We start from the raw sequence: 18,660 nt of genomic DNA on the forward strand, positions 1-18,660 counted from the left end.
GAGAAAAGCAAAGACCTTGCGACAAGGAGAGGAAGAAAAAACGCCGACGCAGGGCAACAAGGCGAAGAACTGCAGAACTGCAAGAGACAAAGAGAGAAGGACAAGAAAAGATGTAAAAGGGCGGGTAGTTGCCGGCGCAGCGCCACAGCGGAGCCGAAGGGTCCTCAAGTCGTCTGTGGCTCGTTTCTCCGCTTTTCCGCCTGACATGATGGAAATCGTGTTTTTTCTTTCGGCGTGCCCGTCTCGCCATCCGCAAGGATTCAAAGATTGGGGGAGACGGTGACGCGTCGCTTAGGGATTTGAAAGACTTTCTTTCATCGCCGAACTTTCAGCTGTCTCGAGGTGAAGTCTTCCGTCCAGTCTGCAGCTGGCGCGCTCCGTCCCGTTCGCCGCCCCTCATCGGTGGTTTCCAGATATACATTTCTAGCCTACGTTCTTGCGTAAAAACGAAGGGAGCATCGTAAGAGGGCAGACGATCTAGGACAAACACACGCGCGTATTATTTTTCCGTGGTGCCAAGAGCTTCAATCCTTTCTGTAGGATTTCAACTGGCGGAGGCCCTCTACGGCCAGCCAGATAACACACACGCGCCGTCGATACGCCAGCTGCCCTTTGTTTTACCTCCCTTTTTACTCGCGGCGCCTGCGTGAACAGTGCTCGTCCAGGTACTAGAGGCTCTCCGAGCGAACGAGGAAAAATACCGGCGCGAGCTCTCCTGGCTTCACAGCGCTGAGACTGTCACGTTTCCTTCATTTCTCTGTTTTTCTAGTCGCCTTCTACCTTGCTCTCTCTCTCGGCTCCGGCCTTCCTGAAGGTGCAGCTAGTCATCTGGACCCCTTTCTTGCTATCGGGGTGTGTAGTTTTTCTCATTCGTCACGCTTCGCTTTTTCTCGATTTCGAGTCTGTTCGTCGTCGGCTCGGATGCGTTAACTCCACTGGGAAACTGCCTGTCTCTTGTTTTGCGAAAAGAAATGCGGACGACACGAAGCTACGCCGCTCGACACGACAGAACGAAGCGCCACACGTTGACAAGTTTGCTGGAAAATAAAAATAAAACCAAGAAATCGATAAAAAAAAACTAAAGATCAATCAGGAAGGCACACACGCTCCGGCGTGGGGGAGGCCTTGCCCAGACAGAAACGCGCGGGGCTGACCGACTCCGTGCCTGTCTCTTAAGCACGTCGCGAGGCCGCCCTCTCACGCTTCTTCTCGCCTCTCTCCCCTCTCCTCTCCTCTCACCCCGTCCGCTCTCCTACCCCTCTCTTCTCTCTCTCTTCCCCGTTCGCTTGCTTCAGCCGATTTTCCGCGAGCCGATCTGAGTGAGCATGCGCGTGACCGTCCGCGGGCTCACGGCGACCTCCTCGCTCGCCTGGCTGCCCCCCTCGGCAGGCGGAGGCGAGGGCGACGAGACAGAAGAGAGAGGTGGCTTCGGCGGCGGCCTGCGAGGCGGAGCTTTGAGAAGACGCACCTGATGCGTCTGGGGATCCACAAACTGCACGACGCGCGCACCGGCGTGCGAAGAAGAGCTCGAAGCGCCGGAGGAAGAAACCTGGAAAAACGAAAAAAAACGGGGTTTGAGCGTATCAGAAGAGGCTCGAATGCGAGTAGACAGATGCAGCAAACCCACCCACAAACACCGAGTAGCTACAGGGGCTGCCGCGGATCGCCTCCAGCCGATTCAACACCTCCGGCCTCGAAGGTACGCCAACGGCGGCTCACACCCGCAATATATATGTATATAGGCATATATGTTGAATGCGGTACGCGTAGACGGCACTATGCGGATTTCCTGCGTGTGCTCGTTTATCTAGTGATTTCTCTACATTCCAAATCGACATGTCTCTCTCGCAGCCCCGCTGCTTCGTCTGTGCTCCTCGGCCGGTGAATCGCCTACCTTCCGCACGACGGGCTTCAGCGGCCTGCCCCGGGTGGATGGCTGTCCTGCAGTCCGACCTCGCGGCTTCTCATCCGCTTCCTCTCCCTCTTCTGCTTCTTCCTCCGCCTCCCGCTTGTCTGCTTCTCTCTCTTCGTTTTCCACCTCCTCGTCTTCCTCTTCCTCCTCTTCTTCCTCGTCCTCTTTTCTGCTCTCTCCACCGAAGAGAAAACCGGCGACGGAGCCCCCCGCGGGCGCGCCGGCGTGGACGAATTTCGGCAAGGCGGAGGCGGGCGGCAGGCGAATCAGCAGCCCGGAAGAAGAAGACGTCCCCTGCGGGCGCTCGCTCGCCCGCCGGCGCACGCGCGACTCGGGGCTGCGGACGCTCGCGGCGGCCGCTGCGTGGATGTGCGAGAAGGTTCGCCGCATATGCCGGTCCTGCGGCGCCGCAGCCTCCGCCTCTCCTCTGCGCGGAGGCGCCACGCGAGGCCTGAAAACAGCCGCAAGCGAAGCGAGTGCAGATCGGCGAGGAACTCAACGAGACGCTTCTTCGAAACGCAGACGCAACAAACAACAAGGGCCTTTCACACGGCCGCCCGGGGGGGCGGCTGAAGACAGCTGGCGGCGCTGCCGGAGATCCCGCCGCGCGCGGAGGCCTCGTGCGCCCGCCTGCCCGACGGGGACAGGCAAGAAGAGGAGAAGAGGAAAGACGCGCGAGGCTGAGCACGCGTGAAAAAAACGGGGGAAGGAGCGCGAGAAAAACCAGCGGAAACGAGACGGCGAGACGCACGCGAGAGTGGGAGAGCAGGACACACGGCAGTCGCGAGAAAAGATATTTCCCTGTTTCTGAATCTGTGTGTATATCTGCTTTGCGGCGGAGTGCAGGGCAGAGGTGCAAAGAGAGCTCTCAGCGGACAGCACAGACCGGGAGGGAGCTGAGTCGAAAAAAGCTGAGAAATACCGTCTCCCCCCCTTCTCACCCGACGGTCGCCTCTGGCGCCAGATCTGCCTGGCAAGCCTCGTCGTTAGTCTGCAGCGAAGCGGAGGCGCGCCCTGCGCGGCCTCGCGCGCGGTAGATCTCAGTCTCGTTCGACACCCAGGCCGCGTCTTCCAGCTGCACAGCTCGCCGCGAAACCGCGAGCGCCTCCGCGCGCGCCTCGCTCGCCTCGGCTTCCTCCCACGGGCTCTCTTCCTCTCGCTCGGCGGGGGTGTCTCTCCCCCGCACTCGCGGGTCGTCGAGGCGCGCGAGTCCTGCGGGCTGCGCGAGTGCTGCGCCTCGGGCACGTTGACGCGGTTCCGCGCAGGGTGCGCAAAGAAGAGTTCTCGATCCTGCAGCCTCTCGCCGACAGACGTCGCCGAAGACCTCTCGCGGGCCTCCTCCACAGGCGCTGGCCGCGCCCACGCAGACGGAATCTGGAGCTGCGCGTAGCGTCTCCGGAGCGCCTCCACTTGCCAATTGTCCTCTTTGGCTTGCTCGCCTCCTTCCCACGCTCTCGCGTCGCGGAGCGCCTCTGCTGCGGCTTCCTCCCCTTCTTCAACAGTCAATGCGCGTCGCTCCGCGACCAGTTTCGCCACCGTCTCACACCCCCCGGTTGACCCCCGCCACGCGCCCGCAGGCCTCGCGGCGGCAAACTCTCTCCAGGCCGCTGTTTCTTCGCGCGCTGCGTCGACCGACGCCGCGCGGCTAGGCGCTGCTTGAGGCTCCGCTTTCTGCAGGCGCCGCACCAGCTCATCCAGCAGCGCCTGACCCTCGGCGTGCGCAGAGGCGAGCCGGGAGGACGAAGGCAGCCGGGAGGACGAAGGCAGCCGGGAGGACGAAGGCAGCCGGGAGAAGACCGACCCCGAGAACCGCCGCTTGCCGTCCCACGCGTAGGCGCTCTCCCCCCGCTCCGCAGAGAGAAGCGGAGGCGAGTGGCGATGGAGCGCCTCGGGCATCAGCTTCGTGGCAAACTGAAAGCACCGCTGAAAGACGCCCTGGAAGTCGCCAGCTGCCGCCGCATCTGCGCCCGCGCCCGCGCCTGCGCCCGGATCCACCGACGCCGCGTCGGGCTCCGCCGCGGCGGGGGGCGCGTCTTGCGGCTCCACTGGGGCGACCGCGGCCATGGGTGCGGAGATCTCGACGGTGGTTGTGGTGCCGAGTTCGGGGGTCTCCTGCCCCGTGGCGGTCTCCGCGGAGACCAGGGGAGGGTTCTGCGAGGAGGCGCTGCGTACGGCGGGGATCGTCTTCTTCTGGTAGGTGCGTTTGTCGTTGTCGGATGCCGCGTTGCTCGCGGGCCTGCCGTGCTTGTGTTTTTTTCTGGCGTCTTTCGCCTTGAACCAGCCGCCGCGCTCTTTCACCTGCGAAGGCCGAATCAGCATGTTGTCGCTCTCGCTCTCGCTCTCGCTCTCGCTCTCCACACGCCCCGCGGGCACGTCGAGGCGCGAGCGGGGGGCGTTCGCGACGTGGCGCATGCGCAGCTTCGCGAACAGCGGCTGGTCTGAGGAGTCGGCGGAGCTCTCCACCGCGCGGCTTCGCGGGGAGTCCCTGCCGAGATGCTTCTTGCCCTTTCGGACCTCGCGGCGTCGGCGCCCGCGCGCCTTGCCGTCGCTGCGATCGGTGGTCGAGGGACTCGAACTGGAGGCCCGCAAAGAGAGGGCGCGGCGGCGCGAGCGCCTGGAGCCTCGGCGGGAGGAGGCGTCGGACTCGGAGTGGGACGAGGAGCGCGAGGAGGACGAGGCGTAAGAGCCGGAGGAGTCGCTCGAGTCGGAGACCCCGCTCCACCTGCTCGCGACGTCCTCCTCTTCGCTGACCTGCCCTTGCTCCTTCTCCTGTTCCTCGACGCCACGCGTCGGTTTCTTGTCGCGAAGCACCGCGCGGACAGGAACGCCAGCAGCCATCAAGTTGTGGTACACGCCGAAGCGCATCTCGCCCGTGGGCATCACGGCCTCGCCGAAGGTCGCGAGCGCGGCGCCCGGGGGTGCGGGCGGCAGATTCGGCACGTCGTTCACGTCGAATTTCTGTCGGCAGGCCTCCTGCAGCGCCTCGACCCACTCGCTGACGAGCTCCTGGCCTTCGCACGCGAGCAGCAGGTACCCCTCGAGCTCACCCGTGGTGCCATCGACCTCCACGACCTCCACGCCGAAGGGGAAGTCTTGTCGCGCGATTGCCGCAATCGCCGTCACGCTCGGGTCCGAGAAGGCGCGACAAAACACCGCGGTAGACAGCAACATCGCACTCTCCAGCTCCGAGTTCTCGTCCGTCGCACTCGCGTGGACGCACAAGTAGTGACCGCGCAGCGACACCATGCGAATCGCCCACTCCGGGTGCAGCGCGTCCCTGAAGAAAACACGCGCGGGACCACTCGAACTTGTCCAGAAAGAAAAACAGGAGCAGCACGGCAGACACGCAGGCGCAGGAGGACAGACGCGGACCGCGGAAAACCCGCCAAACAGCGCTGTATCCGCCTCAGGCGAGACCAGGCGATTCGAAGTCCAACGCGCCGCTGCGGAAAGCGAGCGAACGAGGCCGGACTTTGAGAGCAACGAAAGACACTTCACGTCTTCGAAGATGCGGAGACATACGCAAAGACAGATGTGGAACGCGCACGAGAGAGAGGAGAATCAGGGAGGGAGTGGAGGGAGAGGCGGGATGCGGGAGGGGGGGGGGGGGGCGTGAGCCGAGGGGAAACGCGACGGACGAGGCCCGCGGGTGACGTGGAGTGCGAGACAAAAAGAAAACAGCGAAAAGGAGAAACGAGCGAGGCTGCGAGAAGCGAATCAGCAGGCAAAACAGGAGAGAAGGGAACACGAGATCCACAGAATCACGAAATTGGATTTTCTTTTACCGGTCCGACCCTCGCAGAGAAGACAAGACTCACTTTCGCAGGAACGCTTGGAAGTGCGTCGGCGCTGCACGCAGAGAGCCGAGAACTAGAAATCAAGAGCGATGTGCTCATTGCACTCCGACAAACACACGCAAGTTCACACGAATTTCCCGACATGCACGCGAAACTCCTCCACCAAACAGAGCAAATGCACATGCGCACACATTCACAGCTACACCTACATACACGCATGCACACATACATATATGCATGCACACATAGTAAAATTGATGCAGACAGATACGTGCAGAGACGCAGATGCGCGTTTTCTCCCTCGTTGACGTCGGTGACGGTGCGCATCTCTGGTGGGAGGCGCGTGTCTCCCCAGAAAAAGAGAGGCAGTCTACGCGCAACACGAAGCAGCGTGCGTCTGTGCACAGCCGTCGTCTGCGCCGTTTGAGGGCGTGTCGCGCCTACCTTTCTCGAGGAAGTAGTCGCGGTAGGGGACGCGTCCGCCCTTGTAGATGACCGGCGCGTTTTTCGCATCCCGCTCGAGAAGCGCCTGGAGGTCTTCCTCCTCCTCCTCCGCAGCGACAAAGTCGGCCGGCCAGCCCTGCAGCGGCGCCGCACCGCCGCGGAACGCGTCCACGAGCTCAGACAGATCGTGGCAAAGCATCGTGAAGTGCTCAGAGGACTCGACGACCGCCTGCACGCGAAAGCGAACGTCGCACGCCTCTCTACTCTCCACAGTCCTCCCAATTATGTTAGACAGATAGATGTAGATAGACAGACAGATACAGATACACAGTTATGTAGATGTGTCTATATTCAGTGACAGAAATAGATACAGCTAGCAGATAGATACCAATCGATATGTAGATACAGGTAAAGAGAGATATGGATGGACACCTATAGATATATAGACAGATATGAAGAGGCAGATAGACAGACATGTAAATGGGTAGATACGGATGCGTTTGATCCTGGTATGCCGCATGAAGAAATGGGTGTGTGAGACGCAGCGTCTCCGGCATCCACGTACAGAAAAGCGCGTCCGACAGGGCCTCGCGGGCGACAAGGTAAAAACGCAGACGCCTCCGCCCTTCTCTCCCCTCCCTTCTGGTGCCCACATGCTGCTATTTCTACCTAGTTCCGCGTTCCACATGCGCGACCCGAGAAAGTCGACAACCGTAGACGCGTTTTCAGGTGTCGAGAAAAGACTGGCAACGGGTTCTGCGCGCTTTCCACCTCGCGTAGCTGCCGCGCGCAGCTGGATGGGAATCAGAACAACAGACGCAAGGGAAGAACGAAAAGGCGAGGAATCGATTCTGAACTCACCTTGTCCGCATCTTTGAGAAGTTCGTCCGCGTTGCTCGGCCGCAGGCGCCACCAAGCAACGGTCAACTTCTCTTGCATGTCTGGAAAAATAATTGCGCAAATGAAGCCGAAAAGAAAACATTAGTAGGGCTCCGCATGTGCAGGCACGCATAAAGCGTCCAAACGTGAGCAGCGAGCTGCCATTGCCCGAGGCGCCCATGAATACGGATAAATTAGTCAACACAGCAATCGGTCGACACGCAAAGATGTACACACACAGAGAGGGATGTCTGTGCCGATGAACAACCCACAGCTGCATACGCGTGTCCCGATACGTACCCAGTGTCTATGAAAAGGCAGGCTCTTAGCGATTCACACACATGCTGTAAAGATATATGTATATGTATATATGTATTTGTATGAATGCGGCGCCTCGATGTACACGCACACATCTCCGCAAACACGATGAGGCATGAATCGCATGAGATCGCTCCGAGGGAAGCACGCTGGCCCCCTACGTTGCAAATTGTCCGTTCTCTCGCCGTTTCTTTCCAGCGTACCTTCGAGGTGATCATCCTGACCGTCGAGTGCGTCGAAAGTCGACTTCAGACTCACAAACGCGTTCAGCGCAGCCGCTTCGTTTCGGTTCCCGAGCTCCTTCAGCAGCTCGACTTGGCTGCCCTTCGCGACCAGGTACCGCCGAAACGTCTCGCACTGCGCGTCGACGAATCTGAGAAAAAGAAACGCCCAGCGAGTTCTGAGGCAGTCAACGGGCGGCTGAACGGCCCCGCACAAGGCGAAAATATCGGAAAAAGTCACGCAGCCAAGGCGCCACAGGAACGCATCGCAGAGCGCTGACCTTTCCTTCTGTCCGCCACCGAATACCGAGAAAAATGCAAAGGTGAAAGTACACAGAAATACGCCGACGCACGACGCAAATGAGGCGGCCCCCCGGGGAGAGAACCGAGAGCGGCGCAGCTGCGTCTTGGGCCTTCGCAGACGTATCCGGAAGCGCACTCCCGCTCCATCTGTCTCACACAGAGCGATCTCCAGCACTCCGACAGACGCATATACATACATATATATGTAGATGTAGTTGTGTGTGGATGTGTGTATAGGAATGCAGGCGAGTCGCTTCGCTGCGAAGCAGGCTGGGCGAGCTCTTGCGGGGCAAGAAGTCTCCTTTTCGCGCTCGCCTACCGGAGCTTGTCGGCGCCCTGCCGCTGCAGCTGCTGAATCTGTCGCTGGACGCCGTCCACGTGCATGTCAATCGTTCGGTAAACCCCCTGAAGCAGCAGCGAAACGGAACAGGCGCGCTGAGACCAAGCGGGCGGCGCTCTGAAGTCCGCGAAGCGGAAAGGAGCGGCAAAGAGAAGCTCGGCGCAGCAGCGCAGAGACAGGCAGTCGCGCATGGCTGGAAGGACAATCCCCCCCAGCCAGGCGTCGATTCAGATGGAGAGACAGCACAGCTGCCGCCTCTCACACCTTTCTGGAGACAGAGGCAGGCTGCATGCCGCAGAAACGCGAGTCGTGGCCAGGAGGGTGCACGCGACATGAAGCTGTTCCAGCAGGGATCGCAGCAGGAGAACTACCCAACAGAGACGAAAATACGCAGTAAGGACATACGCGGGACGGCGAAGGCCGCGCGCGGGGGAACAGCCTTGTTTTCCACAGCTGCGCTTTTCTGTGCTGCCTTCACCGCCCTTCCTCCCCCCGCCAGGCGTGCGTTCTCTCAGCATTTTCGCTTCCCGCATCCGCGGTGCCCCCCCTCGACCTCTCTTCTTGTCGTGCGGCCTTTTCTCGCTGCGCTCTGTGGCGCGCCTCCCCTCTCCGTCGCCGCCTGCCGTCTAGCCAGTTGGTTTTTCTTCTCCTCACCTCAAAGGCCTCTTCCATCTTCTGCAAGCTCGTGTCGAGGACGTCCTTCGCTCGTCTCTGAGAAGCGGAAACATGCAAAATAATACAGATAAATACGCAAATATATGAAAAAAATATTAGACGGATCGACGTAGAGATATGGAATAGATCTAAAAGATCTCTTCCAAACTGAGCACAATTTCCGGAGTGAGTTATTTCATTTCATTGCTTCGAGTTTCAATTTAAAACCCATATAAAGCGGGTAAGCATGGATGCAGAAGACGAATAAACCCAGCTGACGCGATCGACGGAAACTACTGCCGCCTTTCTCGCAAGTTGACGAACGTTCGCCCGCAATTTCTTATGGAGCCATGCGTTTCTTTTCAGCAAGTGCAGGTGAAGAAGTGCTTCCAGGCATCGCGCAAGAAGTGCAGCCCCGCGTCTCACCTTTGCGCGGTGAAGCGAGACGCTGACTGTCTGCAACGACGCGAGTTGGCGGGCTAGCTCCGAGTACTGATTAGTGAGCTGCAACGAAGCAGAAAACGTCTCGAGAAACAGACACGCTGCTGCATGTCGCGGAGAGCAGCCACGTCCGCTCACCCGCAGCAGCCTACAAGCGCCTCTTCTTGAGGCCGCTGTGCCTCGACGCTTCCACAGTTGGGAACACCCATGGAGTAGGAAGAGAAATCTATGCATGCACATGTGTGCGTATGTGCGCATGCAGGCCAATGCATATATATATATATATAAGTATATGTGAATCTATAAAGATTTCGTGCGGGTGTGGATGCTGGACGGGAGGCGAAATCCAGTCGCAGAGTGAGACGAGACGACCACCCGACGGCCGTCTACCGGGCTTCAATCAGATTTTCGAACGCATGCATGCAACCCTAAACCCTGGAGAGTGGCGACGAAAAAGAGAACTTGAAACTCACCATTTTCCTGACGACGGGGACTGCCTCGCGGAGACTGACGATTTCGTGTTGTCTGTGAGCCGGGCTCTCCACGCATTTGACGCAGAGAGGAAGATACCGGCAGGTGACGCACGCGAGCGCCAGAGGCTCGTTGGGGTGCTTCGTGCAGGGTGCCGGCCTGCGAGAAAAAAAATCAAAAATAAACAGTCACACGTGCGGCAAGGGCAGAAAAGAGGCGGCAGGGAAAGCCTCGGCGCAACCGCGAAGTCGAGACCGCAAAAAGCGAGACGCCTCTCTTTTTTCCCTCGATTCCGCCGCCTCTTTCTTCCACTCACTGCTTGAGGGGCTCCCAGGCGTCGCTCTTAATATCCAGATCAAATTCGTCTGCCGCCACGGCGGCGCCCTTCTCCTCCGCGCGCGTCGCCTGGAGTTCGAAGACGCCGGCCTTCGAGGCTGTGTTTATCACATGGTTGCGGAAGTCCCCAGTCGCGTGCGTCTTGACCGCGCATACGCCGCAGAGGAACTTGCTGCACTCCGCGCAGTAAAGCGTCCCCTGGCGACCCCAGCAGCTCATGCATGCTCGCTTCTCAGTGCAGGGCGACGCTGAAGGAAAAAGCGACACGGAGGCGAAGGGCGATGAAGAGACAGCGCGTCGGTCAGCCGAAAGCGAAACGAAGCCGCAGTCACGCACAGATGCCCCTCTCAAACCTGCCTCTGATATACGGAGATAGAGAGCTAGGGATAGAGAGATGGAGATAGAGACAGAGATAGAGAGATGGGGATAGAGAGATAGAGAAAGATGGAGGGAGACAGACGGAGTGAGACAGAGAGAGATAGCGAGGTAGCTAGAGACAGAAATAGATATAGGTAGATACAGAGACAAATATATATGTAGATAGATAGAAACGGAGATAGATATAGATGCATGTGTGTCCGTCTCCATGTCCCTTCGGTCTGCCGTCTTTTCTGCTCTTCGATCTCTCTTTTTTGGCGGCGTTTCGGCCTTTCGACTTCCTCTCCGCCCGCGTCTCCGTCCGCTCCTCCCCTCCTCCCCCTTTGCCCCCTCCCCCCCTCCCTGCTACCCCTGTCCGCGCCGCGTTTTTGCTAGTTTCGGGCGTCCTCACCCGAAGGCATCGGAGCGGGCAGGAGGAGCGTCGGCAGCTGGTCGCCTTCGTTTGTCCAAACGATGCCGCGATCTCCGTGGCGCGCGTGGAAGGCTCGCGGCCTGCGGCGCGGCACGTGCGCGAGAGGCGGGACGGAGAGCGGGTGAACGGGCTCAATCGCGCTCTGCAGCGGGCGGCCGTCAACGTCGCGCTTCTCCGGGTCGCCGCGCCGCTCAGTCAGCGGCAGCCGATTCGACGCCGCCACCAGCGGGAACGCAGGCGCTTTTGGCGCGAAAGGAGCCATTTTGGAGCGAGGTGGCGGTTCAGACAGTTAGAGAGGGAGGAAGAAGAGGACGCAGACAAGGAGAGCGGGCGCCGAGGCTGAACCGCGCAGGCCGATAACGAGCTGCGCTGACACGCCTCCGCGGGGCGAGAGGAAACGAGGCTTCTACGCTGAGGCGGAAGCTCGCACGGGGAGGCAGTGCGCAAGCGGGCGCAGAGAGACACACTCCACCGAAAGGACAGCAAGAATACGGAACACGAATCGGTAGGAATTAGCTTTATTCTAAGTTTATTAACTTCCTTGCTGCGGACACCTGCCGCGCGCCGCACAGGCACGGTGACATTCACACAAGAGCCTCTGCGCGCGAAGCGCGTGAGCAAAAAGCGCCGGCAGGCAGGAAGAAAAATGAAAAAGCAGAGAGAAAAGAGAAGGCAGGAAGGCGATCGCAGAGCATCGCAGAGTCTTTTGCACACTCGGGTCCGCAAAAGATGACAATCGAGGTGTCGCGTGTCGCAGGCTGGCGAGTTTCAGAGGGGCCGAGAGTCGTCAGGGGCAGAAGAAACGAAGTGCCACAGCCCGGAGCGAAGACTGGAGCCAGTCGGCGGAAGAAGAGGCGTCAAAATAGAATCGGCTGTCCGAGCTGTCTCGTGGCCTCAGCTGCGCGAGGGTACAGACACTGGAGGGCGGTCCAGTCTCCATTTTTTCGGCGCGCTGCCACGCGAAAGTCGCACGTCCGCCGGCCCCCCCGGAAGACGAAGAATGCATAGGAAATCCAAGTCTAAAAATGCGAAAAAATCGTGGAAAAGGAAAAATGCTGGACGAAGGCGTGCGGTGCAAGTGACCCGCGCGACGGGAGCTCCTCGCGAGAGCAGACGGCGCCAAGACGCGACCCCCCGTTTGCACTGAAGCGGTCTTGCGCGCACCACGGAAAGATTGACGAGTGTAAATCCTAGGAGAAAAGGAAGCAATGCGTAGTAGAGTCCTCGGCATTCGAGATAACTGCGGTCGTGGCTCCTCCAGCTGCTGCAGACTACGCGGCTCCCCCCTTCTACCAGTGCCTAGTCGATAACCCCCTCGCACTCGTCACGCACATGCACACGCCAAGCTCCCAGTCTTCGAAGAGTCGTACACTGGGACTTGCGGGAAAGGCGGCGGGTATTTTCCACGCGCGGACGCGCACTTCGCGTGTCTCCCCTGCAAGGAGGATCCTCTTCGAGCACAAAGACGCCGGTAGTTGTTCGCACAAACGCTGCAACTCGTTTTCTTGCTCTTCTTCACGAAGTCGCACAAGACGCGAGACAGATGGTGTGGCGGGTGTCTGTACACTGGCTCTGCGGACTCGGGTAAATTTGTATCAGTGGGCGAGGCGCTTTTCTCAGGATTTCACGTAGTAAAGTCGAGAAAACACGTCCCTTTCTTCCTCTACAGACTGGAAAAGGATCCTTCGCGGCCAAAACCCACAAAGAGCTGTCAAAATCTCTCCGCACGCGGCGGGTCAGTCAGCGCAGCCAGTAGAAGACATACTTCGGCGTAGTTGCGCAGTACCTCTTTAGATAGCGTGAGCCGGGCCGAGATCGCGGCTGCTTTCCTGCTTTCCAGCAGTTTGGCTGTTTCTCTGCGCGTATCTACGGGCGAGCTGCCGTACAGTTGAAGCAAATAGGAATCGCCGGCGGAAGGGGCAAACTCAGCTATGTGGTGCGCCGCATGTCGCAGGCAGGGCGGTTTTGTGCGACGGAAAGTTGAAAGTGTGGGAGAGGGACGCCTGAGATCCACGAATCCACTAGGCTGCACACAAACACAGAAACACGCTCGGAGCAAAAGCGACCAAATGAAACGCGAACACGGCGCAGAAGGAGGAAAACCGTGCACGCGAGACAAGGAGCGACAGTCTATTGGAGCCGTCCTCGACTTTTCTCGTGCCCGAGACAGAAAAGCAGGTGCAGTCTCTCGCGGGCGGTCCAAAACAAAAACTTCTGCGTGTGCAAAGAGGGACGCACCCTGAAGAAACTGCAGGAAGTAAGTGCTTTGATTTGTTCTCACCTCCGCGGCACTACCACGGCGTTTTTCTGCAGCGTGGAGAACGCGCAGCCTTCTCTCTCGTCGCCTCGCGAGCCGTTGCTGCCGCAGCCGCTCTCACGTTAGAGTGTTTGATCTCACGAATCACCGCCCTCTTCGTTCCGACCCGTCTTTTCCCTCTCAAGGTGCGAATTCGATAGCCGTGCGGTCTCCTCTTTTTCTGTCTTTTACGCAACTTGCGCCTCTTCGTAGCGCTTGGCCGCTGCTGTCATGCTGCGATGCTGCATCCTCTCTTGGTCGCGCTCTGGGTTTCCGTCTGCCCTCTTTCGCCTTGGAGCTGCCGCGGCTGTCGCGTTTCCCACGCCGCTCTCTTCGTCACCTTTTTTTCACTCAGCCGCTGCGTTCTCTGGCTTAAATCCTCCCCGCCCCCCTCCCCGCCTTTCCCCCCCCTTTCCTTGAGTGGCTGCGACTCTCGGCATCTCCTACACGACGCCTTTCTCCCTCTCCCTGAGTCCACCTGTGTGTTTCCGCGTCCTTTCAAATTCATCGCCCGTTCGCTCGAGGCTGGCGTCCGCCGTGGGTGTGTCTGCTGGCTCCTTCCTCTCGGCTCGCAGTGGAGACTGTGCGGGGCTTCTGTGGCGTGATTTTTTCCAGTTGTTCGTCTTTTCTCTGTATTTTTCGCAGTCTCCCTTCTCCGTGGAGTGCGCAGCGGACTGAAAGGAAGGACGTAAACGCCAGTGCGAGACGGCAATCGAAGGCGCAATGGGTCTGTTCTGCTGCGAGTGCGCCAAGGCGCTCAACAGCCGGCTGCAGGCCGTCGTCGGCGAGTGCCCCGTGGTGCATCTGACTGTGACTGTGCTGGGGATGCTTTTTCTTCTCCGGAAGACTCTCTGCCTCACTTACCGCCTCGTCAAGGTAGGCGCGCGAATTCTCCAGTCGCGAAGCCTTACTGATCGCTTCCTGCGCTCCTCCGCGCAGTGACTCGAACGCGTTAATCTCTTTCCTAATGCGTTTTCTTTATCGTCGGGATGTGCACTCTGCCTGCCGCTGCGCCTGCAGCTCGTCGCCAAGGCAGGAGAGCGACCCTCTCTCGCGCGAGGTGCGTTGAGGTCTCTGTTCTCTCCTCGCGGCCGAGGAAACTTCGCTTCCGCGTGCTGTTGTCGCTGACCTGACTCCGCGTCTATGTGGACAAATATGGACGCCGACGAATGTTTTTCTCACTGTCTGCGCCGCTGGCGTTGTCTTTATTTCGATTTCTTTTCAGACGCTGTGCTCGCGGAAATTCGACTTGCGTAGGTGCGGCGAGTACGCAGTCGTGACAGGCGCCACGGACGGCATCGGGAAGGCGTTGGCCGTCGCCCTGGCGAAGAAGGGCTTCAAAATCTTTCTCATCTCGCGAAACCCGGAGCGTCTCGCACAGACAGAGCTCGAGGTCAGTCCCCCCCCCCCCCCTTCCCATACGACTGGATATCCATGGCCTGTATCTACCGCTGAACCGACTGCCATGTGATGCGCCCATACTAAGGAATCTAGAATAGAATCACAACCCGTAGCTAAGTCGATAGATCGTTGTTGTCGCTGCTGCACGGTCCGGACAAGTGTCTCTTCATATCGGCTAGTTCTCGGCGCCGGCTGCGCGTTACCTCCGGCGCTGCGACTCCGAAAGCGCGCTTCAGCGTGGGGTGGCAGGTCGGTGATGCATGTGTGGCGGAGACACGAAGTGCTACAGCTGCTTGAGGGAGGTCTTTTCGACCGCTCTGAGCACCGAGACAACCAAGGCAAGCATCTGCAGCGGGTGCTGAGGGTCTGAGGAGTGTGTGTGCGGACGCGGGCGGTGGCTGGCGCTTCGACGGAGGAAGATACAGGTTGACGCTTTGTGCTTGCGGGAGAGAACGAGCTCTTCACGGCGCATTTTACCGAATGCGTGTGTCGCTTGCTGTCGCGCGGTGTCGCTGGTTGTTTGCCTCCATTTGTCTCTTTCGACGATCCAAGTTGAGGGGCGTCGTGCTTAGGGTGTTTTCTTTGTCTCTCTGGCTGCAGTGTCTCGGCACGGCGCTCGCGGGCGTGCCTCCGCGTTTGGGGTGTCTCTGCCTCGTGTCTTTTATCGGTGTGTTGCGCGTTTCGTCGTTTCTGAGACAAGCTGGAGTTGCCGCGGCTGTCTGTTTCTCAGCTGCACGCAGCGGTGCCGAGTTTGAAGGGCGTCAAGAGCCTGGCCGTCGACTTCTCGCAGGGCACCACGGAGAGTCTCTTTGCGCAGCTCGACGCGGCCCTGAAGGGTCTCGACATCGGCGTCCTCGTCAACAATGTCGGCGTGTCCTATCCGCATGCGATGGTGAGGCAGCCACGCGACTGCTCCCTCGGGTTTTTGCTGCGCCAGTCGCAGCCGCAGCCGACGCCGAAGAAAGCGAGCTCGGGATTCAGTAGGTCAGGTCAACCGGTGGAACGCCGCGAGGGGCTGCGGCGCTGCTGACGAGACGGCGTCTGTCTCTTATCAGAGAGGTGTCATGTCTACACCACAAGCGAGCGTTTGCCTATGCACGCTTGACATCTCTGAACAGCTGCAAGCGCGCGCGGCGTGCCTAGCTGGCAGCGCGCGCTTCGTGTGGAAGTCGTCTGCGGCGCCTCGGCCTCCGGCGTCTCTTCGTTCGATTTCGGCAGCAGCTGTAGGAATGGGTAGGAGCATCGAAGCCGACGCGGCGTCGCCGCATGTGCACTGAGATGGCGTGGAGAGATTCCGCGTTTCGTCCTCTTGTGCGTTGGCTTTACAGTTCTACAACGAGCTCGATCTGCAGACCCTCGATCAGCTTATCAGCGTGAACGTGCGCTCAACGCTGGTGACGACGCGCGTGGTGTACCCAGGTCAGCCGCGAGTCTGGGTTCTTGCGAGTCTCAGATTTCCTTCCCCTTCTACGTGTTGCTTTTTTTGTCTCTTTGCGCCCGACGAGCTGCCCTCGCCCGCAGCGACTGAGAAGGCGCTGCGGAGAGCGCCGACAGACTCAGCGGATGGGCTCGGCGAAGGGGAGAGCCTCGCCTCGCGTGACGCGGAGGGGGAGCGTCTCCTGAAGGAAAAGGCGAGCGCGGGGGTCCGCAGGCGCAAGCGTGGTAGTATCGGAGTGTAGAGGATCATTTATGCGAATCTGTTTCCCGGCCTTTTTGGGTTTTCTCGCCTGCTGGGTCGTATGTGCCGGTCCCTCCTCCCCGCACCCCCACCTTGCATCTGTCTGGCGACCTGCGGGCCGGTCGCCCGTTCAGCCTTTGTCTTAGGTTTCCTTGTTTTTGCGGCACCTCGTGGCCTTGTCACGGTGATTTCCCTGGCCCTGTGCTCTCCGAATTCCTGCCCTCTCAGGCATGGCGGAGCGACGTCGCGGCGCCATCATCTGCGTGGGCAGCGGAGCTTCTGAAATCGCCAGCGACCCTCTCTACTGCGCGTACTCCGCCACGAAGGCTGCCGCCGAGTCCTTCTGTCGCTCGCTCCAGGTGAGACCCGCGGAGGTGCCGCAAGTCTAAAAATATTAACTGTCGAATCCCTTTCGATCAAATCATCTAAGCGTAATGCTTGAGTCATACGTTGTTTAATTGAATATCATCAATTCAAGCGGCTGAAGCGCGGCACGTGCTTCCCGAAGGCCGAGCATCAGGGGCTCTCCGTGGACGTGGAACCGCTCATGACGCACGAGAGGCAACGCGATAGGCTCTCCTGTCTGCGCGAGCTCTCCTCTTCTGTTTTCGAAGCCTTACCTGAGCGTGTTTTCGAGTCGCCAGAGAGGCACACGCGCAGCTCTACAGCGCGTTTCTAGTTCTGGGTCGATTTGCGCTCCAGTCGCGTGGACGCGTAGAGGGGAAGCAGGGCGGGCTCCCGTTGGGTTTGCTGGGGTGTCTGAACTGTTAAAATAGAAGATTAGAGAGGCGAGGAAAACGTCGAGCCTGTATGGCCTTTATGTTCCAGGCTTCATATGTTTTGCCTGCGCGTAAGTACCGCGCTGCATACCGCAGGAGTGTAAGGGAAGATGCGCAGCCCGGCGCACGAGGCGACCGCCGGGAGAGGCCCTTGCGGTTTCAGGCCTTTTTTTCTGCCTGTGTGTGCTGTGGCTGTCGGGACTCTCTTCAGCCCGAGTGCGCAAGCAAGAACATCCTCGTCCAGTGCCACGTGCCTCTCCTGGTCACGACAAAGCTGTCAAAAATGAGGCAGGCGAGCATGACGACTCCCAGCACTGAGACGTGAGTTTCGCACAAGTTCACTATCCTCCCGCAAGCGCCCCGCAAGCAACTGTTGAGCGAAGCGGGTGCTGAGTGAAGTCTCGCGGCGCGGCACGCCGGCAGCTGCGCTCACATCGACGGAGAGCTGTCTGACTTGTGTGGAGGAGATGGGTGTTTCGCTTCGATTGCTGCAGCCCGCGATACGTTTTGCGCGTGAGTCTGCGCACAGCGCCGCCCACGGAGTCGGCGCGCTCTGTGGTTTGGTGAGAGAGTTCGGCCTGACGCGCACGTATGCAGGTCGAGTTGAGCGATGTCTCGAGAGTGCTGAAGGCATTGGATGCAACAGGCGAGGGTCTGTGTGGAAGAACTGGGTTCGTGTAGATGTCTATTTGTGTGGCTCTGCAGAGTTGCTGTTTGCACGCCGCGTTGTTGAGCGATGTTTGCGTGATCCGTGTGCCCTTTCCAGGTACGCGAAGCACGCTGTGGCGGTGATTGAGAACGGCAGGTTCGACGGGCCGACTACGATCTCGCCGTACTGGGTGCACCGCTCCATCATCTGCCTGTCGAACGCCATCCCGTCCAAGCTCTGGGAAGCGTTCTACCTTCCTCGGTGTCTCTCGATTCGCAGGCGCGCGCTGAAGAAGAAGGAACAGCAGGTACGTAGAAAAAGCAGAGAGGAGACTCGGGAGGTGCGCTCCACGCCCCAGCAACGCCCCACCGGAGTATGCGGGGGATGGGCTTCGAAGCTGGGAGATCTGCACGAACTCGCCCGAAGACGGGTGGAGCCAGAGGAACCGCCCCCACTCGCGCATGCAAAATCGTGCACATGTGCTGGCTGCTGTCCCGCAGGCCGAGGCCAAGAAGGAACTGTGAAAAGTGTGTGCGAGAAGAAGTTTCTGGGAAAGATCCACAGTTTTCGCCGACATCCGGCGATGATGTGAGCCTCAGCGTGCCCTCCACGCCGTCCTCGGCAATGGTTGTTGAAAAAACAACTTTCTCTGTTGAGACAGAACTGTCGCTAGACTTCCGCTCAGACACCTATTCGCTGTGTCCTCAGCTTCCCCAGCTCTGCTAATTTCACATCAGTGGTGCTAGTTTTTGCCTCCGTGCCGGCGGCGGAGTATACGGATTCATTTCTCGTTTGCAGCGCAGTCGGATCTGTTGGTCCAGTGAGTCGGCGGCTCTGACCCAGTACGGCAGGACAACGTTCAAGCACCCGGGATGTCACTCCTGCTTGGAAAGGATCTGGAAGTCTGTGCAGGTAGCGAGACACCCAGAATCCGCATACACAATTTTCCGT

At 59.4% G+C, this 18,660-nt stretch overlaps 2 protein-coding genes across 2 annotated transcripts; one reads left to right on the top strand and one right to left on the bottom strand.

The window, feature by feature from the left end:
• Positions 1 to 1,291: 1,291 nt before the first annotated feature.
• Positions 1,292 to 11,168, bottom strand: BESB_037850 (B-box zinc finger domain-containing protein; the record flags this gene model as incomplete). The annotated part of the gene is made up of 13 exons (XM_029362371.1): positions 1,292 to 1,549; positions 1,895 to 2,363; positions 3,099 to 5,189; positions 5,731 to 5,761; positions 6,154 to 6,382; positions 7,015 to 7,094; positions 7,554 to 7,723; positions 8,194 to 8,279; positions 8,869 to 8,925; positions 9,295 to 9,372; positions 9,783 to 9,939; positions 10,097 to 10,364; positions 10,886 to 11,168. The coding sequence occupies 13 exons, from the start codon at positions 11,166 to 11,168 to the stop codon at positions 1,292 to 1,294; spliced, it is 4,257 nt and encodes a 1,418-aa protein (XP_029221336.1).
• A 2,757-nt stretch (positions 11,169 to 13,925) lies between these two features.
• Positions 13,926 to 18,301, top strand: BESB_037860 (putative 3-ketoacyl-CoA reductase; the record flags this gene model as incomplete). The annotated part of the gene is made up of 7 exons (XM_029362372.1): positions 13,926 to 14,078; positions 14,428 to 14,595; positions 15,334 to 15,495; positions 15,932 to 16,022; positions 16,510 to 16,640; positions 17,272 to 17,381; positions 17,827 to 18,301. The coding sequence occupies 7 exons, from the start codon at positions 13,926 to 13,928 to the stop codon at positions 18,299 to 18,301; spliced, it is 1,290 nt and encodes a 429-aa protein (XP_029221337.1).
• Between the last annotated feature and the right edge of the window lie 359 nt (positions 18,302 to 18,660).

This window comes from Besnoitia besnoiti, chromosome II (assembly GCF_002563875.1).
Source record: "Besnoitia besnoiti strain Bb-Ger1 chromosome II, whole genome shotgun sequence".
Classification (NCBI taxonomy): Eukaryota; Apicomplexa; class Conoidasida; order Eucoccidiorida; family Sarcocystidae; genus Besnoitia; species Besnoitia besnoiti.